The 13,828-nt window shown below is 32.0% G+C and overlaps 1 protein-coding gene across 3 annotated transcripts in view; it reads right to left on the bottom strand.

Moving 5' to 3' along the window:
- Positions 1-13,828, bottom strand: part of FAM172A (family with sequence similarity 172 member A) — a 217,764-nt gene that overhangs the window by 62,403 nt on the left and 141,533 nt on the right. For all 3 annotated transcript variants that reach the window (XM_032213058.1, XM_032213059.1, XM_032213060.1), the window contains one exon: positions 11,276-11,360. In XM_032213058.1, coding sequence (XP_032068949.1) covers positions 11,276-11,360 — 85 coding nt within the window. The remainder of the gene's footprint in view (positions 1-11,275; positions 11,361-13,828) is intronic.

Genomic DNA, 13,828 nt, shown 5'->3' with positions numbered 1-13,828 from the left:
ATGTTTACATATCAAGGTAACCAAAGGTGCTGAAGGAAATAGGAGAAAATCTAGGAGTGAAATAGGAGAGACCTAGAGGAAGGAGGGATGTGCAAAGGATAATCTCAGAAGGAGTTCTGAAAGGGGACTAGGTCCTAAAGGGTTGGGGTTAGATCAGGGGTGTCAAACCTGATTTACTTGAGGGCCATATCAGGGTTGTGTTTGACCTCGGGGGCCTGGGGTGGGCGTAGCCATGCTAGGCTTGGCCAGCTGAACATCACTTGTTGAGCCTCCAATTTTGGCTGCAATGGTCTCCTGCAGCCCTCTGCCAGCAAAAATGGAGCTCGGATAGGCCGCGCGTGGCCCATCCAGGGTCTGTTTTAAGCCGTGACGGCCTCCTGCAGGCCTCTGCCAGTGAAAATGGAGCTCTGTTTTCACTGGCAGAGGCACTGTGGGCCAATCCTTTGTTGTTTCCTCATGGGCTAGATCTAAGCGCCATGAGTTTTACACTCCTGGGTTAGATAATGGAGAAAAATAACTAATTTAAGAAAGACAAACTGTGAGTAGCAGATCAGAGAAGAATGATCCAACTACTGGCATTTCAAAAGCCTTTGGACAAAATGATTTTTATTTCTTCCCCAACTCCTCTTTAAGTTAAAAAAAAAAGGAGCTGGAAGCAAAAGTAAAAGCCAAGTTATCTGAAAAAGGATATGGCATACATCATTTTTTTAGTTTAGCAACTATATAGACATGAGAATGAAAAAATTAAAGAACTTCAAGGAAGTTCTGGAAATAAGTTTATATTAAACTCTTAAGCTATGTTTGTACTTAAAACAAGATAACTTTAAGAGAAAGATAACCATATGTATTGGAACAATAAGCATAAATTTACTTTACTTGCATTGCAACAATAAGCATCACTTTAATTGGAAGGAGAACATTGTATATATGTCTGGATCAGTATGAGTCTCTTTCCCCCCAACATCTCTTTCCACAAGATACATATTATGGAAGTTCATAACTGCCGCTTTTCTGTGAAATTGTCTAAATTCTGGAAAAGCCTGTGCTTCAAAGAATAGTGACCTTCAGAAAACTATTAAAAATGAAGTTGTTATAGAGGAATTACAGTGATTTATGACACCAATAATTATTGTAATTGTAACTGTGTTTTTAATGATTTATGGTTATTTATTTTAATTTGTTCTATGGATATTTCATTTTTGTTTTGGTTATTGTGAACAGGAATTTGGGGACTGAAGTATTGTAGGTTTAAAAAATTCAAATAATTAAATAAAAAAAAAACAGAAACACTAATTTATTAGCCTAGGTACTTAGTTCAGGAATCTTAATCTGATAACATTAAGAAATAGGACATAGCTCTGCCACTAACTTGAAATTCCCAGATGATTTCACTTAATATAGATCTTTAAAGGTATGTGAAAGTGGAAGCTTGAGGAATCTACATTTCAAATGTTAGGGAGTAGCAGCATTTAAATAGGAGTTCTGCAACAGCACTGTTGAATTTTTTTAAAAAAATATGCTGTTATAAAATTGATTAATACAGTGGTGTCTTTTATTAAAAATAATACCACATTAATTTTAAAAAGAGCAATATTCCCAGTTTAAAACACGAAACATTTTTTTTTAAATTTCATGAACCTTACTGATTCAGCAATCAAATTTTATATACAATTTATTGTAAATAATTGTATTATAAACATTTTGCTTTTATAATCAGGCAGCCTGTGAAAAAATCTTATTTTTGAAAAGGAGGAAAGAAAATATTTTTAAAAAGTGTATGTACCTGACATACACCTTTTAGAGCTAACAATAACCTTTCAGGCTTTTTGTTTCGTTCTCATTTGTGAACAAGAAAAAAAAATATATTTTTTAAGCTGAACATATTATAGTTATTCCTCCCAACTGCTCATTTGAAACAGTTAACTAGCAGACAGCAAGTATTCAGTACTTCAAATTTCCTTTATTGCTTCGGGCCTCCATTCTGTGTGCAAGATTAGGATGTGAAATCCTCTAAATGAAGTAGGAGTGGTCATGACCAATAGGTCAACACAGAATTGGCCTACTTCTGCCTTCTAAAGTCAGTGATGGGGAACTAAGTGTGGCCAAACAAGGAGCTTAGTTGGACTCTGCCCAAGAGACTCAAAATTGCTGACTGTTGCCACATTCTTTCAATTTTAATAAAAGGCCTGGCTTAAACACTTGCTAGAGTGGCAGCTGCATTTACTAACTAAAAAAAGAATACAAGTGAAGCAAAGACATTTACTTAACATATGATCACTTCTTTCATTAGTAATTTTCTCTTCATTGCAACAAACGGCTGTAAATGGATTAATGGCACAGTTCCAGAAAGCATGTCACAGATCTCTTCCGACTACATAAACTGCTCTATAAAACATATCAAAAGAAGCTCACTTATTCCTAACTTTCTATTAAAGTATCTTTTACAAGACAAATTTCCTATCAAGAGTAGTGTACCATTTCAACACATCTAATCATTTTAAAAAACCTCATAAAAGAATTATTACTATTAAATGCTGAATATCACCACAATAAAATATTTTTGATACATTTTAACTTTTCTGTTGTGTGAAAAGAATAAAGCCATTTGTCCATTAATATACATAAATAAATGTACTAAAATAATAAATGTGAGATGAAGTCAAAACTATTTTATTAGTGTAGCTACTTTAGTGAGAATGGCTATAACTCAAACTCTAAAACCCTTAAATTGCCTGGTCCTACACTGATCATAAAGATGTATTACTTGATTCTTCCTGTGACAAAGTTAACAATAAACAGTGCTTCTTGTGAATATCCATACATAGTCACAAGAAAGAACTTTTTCTTCAACTTAAAAAAGTTTTTCATTAAGGTTTTGAAATATAAATGAATTAAATTTAACTAATGCAATAATTCCTAAATGTAAGAAATAGCACTATGAGTATAATCAGGTTTTAGTTATTGTGATGATTTATTCATTATTATAATGTTGATTATATTCCCTGGTTTTTGTAAGCCACTTAGAGTTGGTTACATTGAAATGGCATAAAAGTCACAGCAGTAAATACCGTATTTTTCAGAGTATAAGACACACCTTTTTCCCTCAAAAAAGAGGGTGAAAATCTGGGTGCATCTTATACACTGAATACAGCATTTTTGGCCTCCTGAAGCCCTGCCCCCTTTGCAAAAGAGAATGCTCCTCTAGGCTAGGGAGGGCAAAAATGAGCAAAAAAGGGCCATATTTTGCTCATTTTTGCCCCCCCCCTTGCAGCCCCCAGGAGCACTCTACAAGCCTCTTAAAGGCTATGCATGCCTTTTTTTTTCACTAAAAAGGCCCATTTTTGGGAGGTCTGCAGAGTACAAAAACTGTTTTTAATTTGCCTCTTCAAAATCTTGATGTGTCTTATACTCTGGTGCATCTTATACTCTGAAAAATACAGTAAATATATTTTTGGAAAAGACATATGAAAGCGAGTCAAAACCAAAGTTTAAGGTAATCTGTTGATAATTCTACCCAGAACACAAGATTCTGCTTCAGTTAACAAAGGGAAAAAAGTAGGACACACATGCTTGAAAATAATTTAGTCCTTTAGATGTCATACAAGCATTGTACTTCTCTGCTGTTCATTACAGTGGATAGATACTGTGCTTCTGTGAGGTACAATCAGTTCTTCTGAATCATTTTGAAATATGCACACCTCTAAAAAGTAGCAACAAGTCAATGATGATTACTGTAATCATACAGAGTGGGTATAAGTTATTACTAAGTCTATGCAATTCATTGAACAGGGCTCTCTGGAGTCTGCCCTAAAAACCCTTAAAGCAGCTGCAGTTATGCAAAGGCTCATCACAGATACTTTAAAGTCCTCCTGAGGTTGTCTGGGCATGCGTGTACATGCAGAAATGACACTCCTCTGGAATAAGCTTTTGAAAATAAGTTATGGGAAATTGCTATGATATGACATATTTGAGATCATTCTATTTAAGAATGTACAGATAAGAACAACATTAAATCCCAGTAGTGTTCAATTGCTTTTTCAAACTACTGATAGTTTCAACCATCCCTCTGTCTTAAGAATTATTGTAAAAGATTGTGCTGCAAGTATGTGTTCTATAAAGATCTAATAAAGCACTATCAAAAGCAAATGGTTCATATCTTCTGAGGTCTAGCTTGCAACAGATTGTCGCACTGACACTTATCATTGGATGGTTCCTTAAGACAAGCAGAAGAAGTTATATAAACAAATGTCATAATAGTATGACTGTAATTCTAATTCTTCCTCCTCTTATTGCTTTCATGTGTTTTTTGAAGCTTATATTAATATTTTAAATAATATTAAATAGTACATTTATTTTTTTCTCCTCTATGATAGGTAATATATGGGAATAACTCAATAAAGCTGCTAAGATGAATTGTTGGCAGACTGAAGTGGTAGATTTTAATAATAGCTGTAAGTGGTAAGTGGTTCTGAGCTTTGAAGTCTACATAGCTTTGATGTAGTACTCCCTTAGTTAATCACTAGATAGTCTTGAAAGAAAATACTTCCCAAACACTATATTAAGTGTTATTATTTGAAATGTCCTTGTATATTTTTTTCAACAAAGATTTATCCTTCTTCATTCTGATGTTTAAAAAAAAGTCTCTAATACTTAAATTATGACTAAATCTAGGACTAGGTCTATGATATTCAAACACATTCAAAAGCATATTATTAACAGTAATAATATGAAAAGGGGTGATGCACAATGATTTTTTTTGCACGTGTACGTTATTCTGTGTTCTGAAAGAAATGAGAAGAAAATGTGTCTAATGTGAAATAAAACATGAATGGGCTGATACTTTTCTACTTAAACTTTTTGTTCTGACAAAAAGTCTTAGAAGTAATAAAAAATAATTACAATTTACTTGTGAGAATATTTGTAAGTTGGCATTTTTTGTAATTTATATAAAGTTATTCGAATTACAAATGGAGCACAAACTTCTATTGCAGGTAAATTTAGCTCTACACAACTAAATTTGCTGAATAGAAGTAAACACATTTGAAGTTACATAGGTTTATATCCTTCATAGCCTGTACTTCATTAGATTTTCTTCTACCCAAATTTTTAACTGTCACATGCAACTCAAGCTGCACAGTTGTTAGTCCAGTTTTGGCAGACAAAGAATATTAAAGCAGTTAGCCCATAATGCTTTCTTTCCAGTGAAGAGATGATAATCTGTGCACAATTCTACATGAACTCTAAAATGAAGCTGCCACTCACTAAGTCCTATGCTTATGTAAACAGACAGGAATAAAGAATATGGCATGTGACCAGTAAATTATGAAAGAGCAACACCTCAAGGTTAGAGGTCCCTGAAGATTTCAACAAATCTCACCAGATATGGCAACAGATTAAGCAAAGAGACAGATTGCCCTCCAACCTTAACCTGTTAAGACCTTTGAAGTCTTACAGTGACCTCTATGCTGCTCTTTCATACTAGTTGTTAGTTACACTAATTACAGCCTAATAGTATACTGGTGCCAGACATTTTTTTTTCTAAAGCCAGCTAGTGAAAGAATATCAGAAAAACAGTAACTGCTCCAGCAAGTGGCACATTACAAGCTTCTATCCCCAATTTAAAGCATATCTTGTACTTTTTATATATAAAATAATATTCAATAATAGCACTGTGAAGCTTTAAAATGTATATGTGCTTTAAATAATCTCTAAATCAGATCAAACTGATATTACTGCAAAAATTCAGATTTGAGATAGTCAGATTGTTTTCTTAAAACGATGTTAACTTATACAGTTACTGTATATCTGCTTAGAAACATGTCTGAGTTCAATGGAACTTTAAATAAATAGATACAGAATAGCACTATAAAAGAATCTGTTGTTTCTTTTTTTTTAAAAAAAAGCAGATGTTTTAATATTTTCCACTAATTTTGAGAATAACTTTTTATGTTAAACTTCATAACTATAGGGGTTTAGATACAAAACAAGTGCATGCCAATAATTATTATGGGAAACTCACATATTATAAAGATACAGTGGATGTATCTATTTTTGTATTTATAAAAGGTTGCTTCTGTGAGTTTTCTGCTACTTCCTTCTACTTCTAAGCAGAACAACAAATCAAAGAGTCCTAATGAAGTTTTGCAGGATGAGGTAGATGGCTGTCCTGAAGGGAAAACTCACTTTAAAATTGGTGGAAAATGTTGAGTAAAAGCATTACCCGTATTGAAGCTTCTCAAATCATCTCTCACAGGTTCTATGCTTTTAATATAATTTGATTTAACATCTTTCTGTCTAAAAATGTAGACTTTTATCATTTATACATACAGACATACATTTCATCCTACATTTCCATCGATATTTAAGAAATATAGAGTAGGGTTACCAATACATTTTAAAAGAGTTTTTAAAATGTACAGTTAGAAAATAAATTAAACAAGGAATACTTTAAAAGCATAGTTAAGATAATATACTTCTTAAAACTCTTTAACATAGAGGAAACCACCAATGTAATGATACCAGTGAACCAAAATGCCTTAAAATGGGTTGTAGCAGCTTATATGGGTCAACATAAAATGTAACTTAACTGAGAAGATACTTGGGAAACACTACATAAGTAATTACTAGTGGATGTTCACTTCTATTACGTACAACTCAGTTGATAGATACTTAAGAGAACAGGTGCTTTGCAAAATGAACAGGCCATAAGGTGTTCTATAAGGTTTTGTACATCATGACAAGCATTTTCCATAGTAGTAGTAAAACAGGTAATACCTTCAGATATGCAATAAAATTATAATATTGAGCATACCTGTATTTGAAAATGAAGATATCCTGTTATTGGACATAGAACACACCATTCAATATATGTTGTATCATATTTTTTCAGTTATGAACCTTGTCACAAGAGAAGAATCGATATCATAATTTTTAAAAAAAGTTATACTATGAACCAGATTGTTACTGTTCTAGAAAATGAAAACAAAACTCCTTTCTCTACTTTAATTAATATAAAAAGTGCCTCAACTTTTTCTTGAATATTAATATCATATAGGATTTTTTAATACAAATTTTAAAATTCACATTAATTCTCTATTGCATCTTCTTTATGTTATTATTAAATAATATTCTGTAATATCAAGTTGTTTAAATAACAGCTAAATTTATAAATCTCTTCTCTGTCAATTAAAAACCCTTTCTAAATAGTGATAACTGAACTAAATACATGTGTGGATTTTGGAAGAGGGAAAGAAATATTTTACACAATAATTAAGCTGCAATTCAAAAGTCTATTTTTATAATGACATAATAGCAGTAACTCATTCATATTTACTCTTGAGTTTATTTTCTAAGATTTGCCCTCTGACATCTGGAGTCCTGGCCTAAATTCTATATATTGCCTCTCTTTCCTTACAAGAGATTAATCCATACATTTCTCAAGGCTTAGGCTTGTACATTAGAAAATATGGTATCATATTTATATGAGGAAAGAAATATTACAAAGTAGATTTAATATGGCTTGATCATCTATGATGGATTTAATATTTTTGCAATGCAATGTGAAAAAGTTTTTTAAAACATTCCTTTCTATCCTGCACTGAGTCAAGGATAGACTAGAAGTGGGTTCCTGCATTAGACAGTAAGTTGGGTTTGTGTTAGAACTTGAAAAGTTCTATTTTTTTCAAAACCAATTTATTAAAAGTATGGTTGCCATAAAGTAAATTTATTAATATATTTTTTAAAAGTTTCTCATTTTTAAAATGCATCCTGAATATGCATCAGCACACTGCATATACCTGTTAAGTTGATGGAATGTGGCAATAACATAACATTTAGATTAAACAATCTAGGTCATATAATTTGATGTGAGCATGCACAATATCACAAGCAAACAGCTATTTTGTTCAGTACCACAACAAAACATAGATAGAAGGGAACTTTTCCGACAAAGGAGATTGGCTTCTAGCCATTACATCACATTGGTTTGATTTGATTGATTCCATTATAAACAGCACTTGCATTTAATACATTAGTAATTAGAATCCTTTGAAATTAGTTTCATTAATTTTTCTATAATAAACCTTGGATGCTGTTCAGGTGTTTCCAATCCAATTTGCCAAGAGAATCATGGGAAGGGGCTGTTTAAGAGAGAAGGATGTAATATATAGATTTGAATGAAGCTGGTTTGATTTTTTGGTATATAGGAATATATTTCCATGTGCAGAACTATATATGTTAGTTTAATTGTAAATTAAAACATCAAAGTGTATGTCAAAAAGTATGAAATAATGTTATCAAAAGTGTTGTGATTATATTTACAAACAGCAGTGAATGACAGTAATTGAGAAGTCATAAATAAGTTATGGAAAAAATGATATTAAAGGTTGTTTTTTTCATTATAAATGTAATACAAAACATAAGTACATCCACAGAAAAATAAAGCCAAGTAATTAAGGTAAACGTTAATATGGTTGGAACAATTGATAATACTGTGTTAGAAAAATAATTTTCTTCAGTTTTGTAATCTGTTTCACAAAAGACATCAAGCTTCTTATTTCAGTTCAAATTCTGATGAATAATATGCATTCATTTTCACAGAATTTTATTTAGTATTCTTAAAATGTGGAATTTCAGAAAGTCCTCTTGGGCTTTCTAAGAAAGTTTCCCCAACTCACAGTAAAAAATGATTTGTTGCAGCTGAAGAGACACAAAGCTAATTCACACTTGCAGTTTACAAGTCCACTAATCCACAATCACATGAAGTGTGAACTCAGCTGCTCAGGAATAATTGTCCTCTAATCCTTAGCAATTTGCACTTCATTAATGAAGTGAGAATTAATCCTTACTACTATCCTGATGAATTGTATGAAGGGGTTGCTCCAGTTCTGATGCCTCCATCCCAAATAATAGTGGTGGATCTAACAGGATAATTTTAGCCTTTGTTGTTGTACATTTCTTTGTGAAAGATAACATGCATTGTAGAGAACATATTTGACTCACAATGTTCTAGGTATCTCACAGAAATGGATAGCACTGATACAGAATATACAAATAGAAAATAGTAGAAAAATTTAGTCATTAAGGATAAGCAATATACTTCCTGACAATGTGTTAAATATGCTCACTTCTCTCCAAGGAACTGATGGTGAGATAATACTCCATTAACAAATGAAAAGAAGTGCTAGTATCTGACTGCTCCATTCATATAGCAATATCTTCAAGAACAGTGGTACAGGGACCAAATTCAGTGAGTTTAAGATAAGTAAAGCACTGAAGTAAACAAGGAACTTTCTAATCAATAAGTAAATGAGCTTTTACCGATATTTTGATGGAGAATACAATTATTGTCATATGCAACTATTTCAATAGGCTTTATTGATCTGTTATATTATTCTTGTTGTTTTTATTGTTACATTCTGGCTTACTGGCAAACTTATAGTACTGTACACTAATATACACTATTTACAAAAGGGTGAAATTGTTTTTGAAAATCAATATAAATGAGCAGCCAATTTGTAAATACATTTTTATTATTTTGAGCTTTTTTGAGCTAAAGTACAATTGCACTTACAAAAAATACATCTCCTCTATTTGCTTCTATATAGGAGAACAGAATGATCTTAAGACTTTCTGATTTTGGCTAGAAAAAAAATTCAAACATCTATTTCATTAGACAGCAAAAAATTAGAATATTCTATATGTCTTTGCTACCATCTAAACTGCTTAAATATGGTCTGCTTTCTGAAATCACAAATATTTCACACATTAGTCAAATTCTAGCAGCAAAATATTTGTTATTCTATCTTTAACATTTAAGATTTTCTATTAATCTTCCTCCTGTATTGTATCCTCCTGCATTATATCAAACATATTATATTTATCAGGATTTTTTAATACAAATGGCTGCTTTAGGCAATTCCAATTAAAATTTACTTACAAGTTTTCTTTACATATGAATAGCCTTATGAATCAGATCAAAACTCAGTTGACTTCTTGTAGTAGACAATCGGAAGCCTCCAAAGGATTTAGAAGCAGGATGTTACAGTTTCAGTGGTACCCAACTGAGTTAGCTACTAGGTTGTCAAAACTAATGAACCTGACCTCCATTAAATTAATCTCCTTTTAATGCTATCCAGGTTAGTAGTGATCACATCAGATTAATTAGGCACTATTTGAATATGTCTTTCTTTGGTTTATTCTAAAAGTCTTTGTGTCAGTCATTCTCTCTCACCCCAACTCACCTCACAGGGTTGTTGGAAATTAGGAAGAGAGGAACATTAGGTATGTTCATTCCCTTGAGTTACTTATGAAAACTATGAAAAGGTGGGGTATAAATAAATAACTGAGAAAGTTAAAGAATACCAATAAACTATGTTTATGCTTTTTATTATCAACTATCAAACCAGCAGTTAAGAAATACCGCACAGCTAGCACTTGTTAAGGAACAATGAAGGCTTTGGAAAAAAAATGTGTCTTTGTCTATAGAGGTAAGAAATGTGCAGGGAATGGCTTTTTTGTGGTATTCCGATTAGAAAGAAAGAAAACAAATTGTCTCCATGGATCATAGACAAATTGGCTGTCACCTGAAGTACAAATGATCAGGCTCAAAGTATGATATTTTGGACATTTTATGAAAATTCCCAGTTATTTTGAGACGTCTACAATGTTGCAAAAGAGAAGCAGATGACTAGCAGAAAAGTGGGGCTCAGTTATAGAGGTGATCAGTGCATTGCTGGAAAACATGAAGGGCCAGGTTGGAGACAGATCATCCTGGGGAAGTCAATGTATGGGGTTACTAATTGTCAACATTAACTTTATAGCACATGATTAGCCAATCAAATAAATAAATGCAAGTATTTACTGTACATACTTCAATCATTTACCCTCTCATTCACCTTTTTTCTGTACCTCAAATCTCCAGCATCTGTTCTTGTTCCAGCTCCTGCCAACCTTACAATTTGAATGCAAGTAGATAAATAGGTACCACTTTGGTGGGTAGGTAACAGTTCCATGTGTTTCCATGTATAGTCATGCTGACAATATGACCATGGAAGTGCCTTTGGACAACACTGACTCCCTTGGTTAAGAAACGGAGATGAGCATTGTCCCCTAGAGTCAGGCATGATTGAATGGGGGAAACCTTTACCTCAGATATCAGGACACTGATCTGAATTGGTGACCCATTAAAATACTAAAACATCAAAATGCTGTTCAATAAACTAGTAGTCTCCTGGTTGCAAACAACTAGCTTATCTCAGAAACAGAGATTGCATACCTGCAGAAACACGTGGGCAATCAGGTAGCATGGACTCTACTGATGTATCCAGAGGTTCTGAACTTGATACCCAATTACAGCAATTCTGAAATTAAAGAGAACTTTGAATAATAAAATACCTTAGGTGTTTTTAACCATATTGTAATGTCAGGTCCAAAAAAATAAACTGGACTTGTATACTGAGGCTTGAGCTCATGTAAGAGGAGAAGTAGCTATATATCTACAAATATTATTATATCCATGTATAAACTTTCAAGACCAAATTAAGAGCTTTTGTGTTTTGTAATTATATTAACATCTGAGGCAATTACGTCCACAAATATTTGCTCTTATCTGGCAATGAAATTACCATGCCAGCAGCATTAACAATTATAAGAATTATCTTTTCCCTTTCATAAATCCCCAGATCAGCTGCCTCAGGTGTTTGGCCAATATGGGCAGCTATGTAGAGTTGATTAATAAAAAATAAATAAATGACTCCTTCTCAATGATTTAATATATTATACATGGAATTAATAGGAGAGACAACTCAGTTGAGTAACATCTAAATGATGGAGAATAATTATTTCATGTTATTTTCCTTTGAATAGATCTCAGTCAAATACTCTGTCCAGCTTGAGACATCACACTATTAAGGGGATGGTATACAAAATGGAAGAGGTAGAAAGTGGATGAACTATCCCTTGGAAGTTAAGTGATGTCAAATGAGATGGAAAGAATTGGAAATGCTTTGTCCTTGAAAATAAATACTGAGGGGTTATCTTAACAGATGCATTAGTTCAAATAATACATCCTAATTGGATATTTCTGTACTTATGTAAAATTCTATGGTTAACCAGCCATTATTAAAATGGAACTGACTCAAATCTTAGATAATATATAAGAAAGAAAGGTGAAATAGATCATGGAAAATAAAATATGAATTATATTATGGATAATAAATCAGCATGAAATATCTTAATTTTACTAATCTATTAATTGCTTATTTCCTAATTAAATCCTCTTTTACTTTTCAACTTCAGAATTTAAATTTCATAATGTTTTCTTAAAACTATTACAATTTACTTTGCATAAATAATGATTGTCAAACACAATAATCCACCAAATTTTTCTTAAAATATGAAGACATTCGATTTCATTTTTCTACAATTAAATACTTATAATAAAATGAGGAAAGAATTAAATACACGCATAAATAATGGCTGATTGGCCTCATGCTAAAAAAGCATGTATTGCATATTTTGAAATGTTTGTTGCCAGAGTTGTGCATTATGGAATCCATTCTGGAAAAATTCTTGATTGGTTGGAAAGACACTTGATTGATCAAGTGTCTTACTATAGTTTTTTAAGTCATTCTGTCTGGAAGAAAATGTCAGCTGTATTTAGGCAGGGACACAATTTCTAAAGTAGTCTCCACCAATAAAGTCAGAGCCATGCAATTTGAAAAGATTTGTCAAGGCAATCCTACTGTTCTGGGACCAGACAGAGGAGAAGAACATAAAGAAGAGGTGCTGTATGAGATTAGAAATTGTTCACAGGGACTGCATATTTTGTAAGAAATACTAGATCAGTAAAACAATTAAACTGTGCAAAAAAAGCCAGGAAGGCATTTAAAAATATTACTGGCTAGTGTATTTGTTATCTTTTTACCTAATTGTGTGACGGTAATATTTCTGTATTTCATAAAGACTTTAAAATGCACAATTGCAGGCCAGTTTTTAATTAACACCTGAAAGTGGAATTGGAATTTTTATGAACTAGTATATATTTGACATAGATAAAATTAATATTTCTACTGATATAACATTACATCAGAGAATTTAAGAGAACACCAAAGATTTCAACAAAATTAACTTACTTTATCCTATATACAATGAGCCATTGGCTATAGGAATTAAGTATCTCAAAATGCAGACTGAAGATACGAAAATGGAAATTTTGTTTTATCAGTCATCACAATGTCTAACAAAACTTTAAAAATAGGACTTCTACTGCCATTAAAATATGTATGCTGTGATAAAGGTAGATAGGTGCAATGAAAAATTGCTATTGTTCACTATTCATTCTTTCAGTAACAGCAATTACCACTGCATGTACAAAGCAACGGAGAAAAAAATGAATTATTATTCAATCTCTCAATCTAAACCCAATATAGTAATATTATACCCTGATGGCATGATGTAGTTTAGAAACACATCTAAAATTCATGTAATATAACACTGCTGAGATGAGATTCTTTGAGTATCCCATCCATATTTTAATTCACTAGTTTCTGAAAATAAAATCACAGGTAATAGATTGTTTTATTTAAATGTATTTCAGTAACAATTAGTTATTAGATTAAAATGGGAGATGTAAATGTTAATGCTTTGCTCCTGATGGTATATATTCAATGTTCTGAATTTTCATAATATAATATTTCTTTTTCTCAGCAAGCTTCTCAACTTGAGTATTTTATTCAATTGCCAAAAAAAAGATAAATACAGAAAACTTTGTAATTGGTATTTACTAGAAATATAAATGAAAAAACCTTGTAAAACAAAGTAAATGTGT

The sequence above is a fragment of the Thamnophis elegans genome, chromosome 3 (assembly GCF_009769535.1).
Source record: "Thamnophis elegans isolate rThaEle1 chromosome 3, rThaEle1.pri, whole genome shotgun sequence".
In the NCBI taxonomy this organism is placed as follows: domain Eukaryota; kingdom Metazoa; phylum Chordata; class Lepidosauria; order Squamata; family Colubridae; genus Thamnophis; species Thamnophis elegans.
The sequence above is the reverse complement of the archived record's forward strand: the minus strand, read 5'-3'. Positions and strand labels throughout refer to the sequence as shown.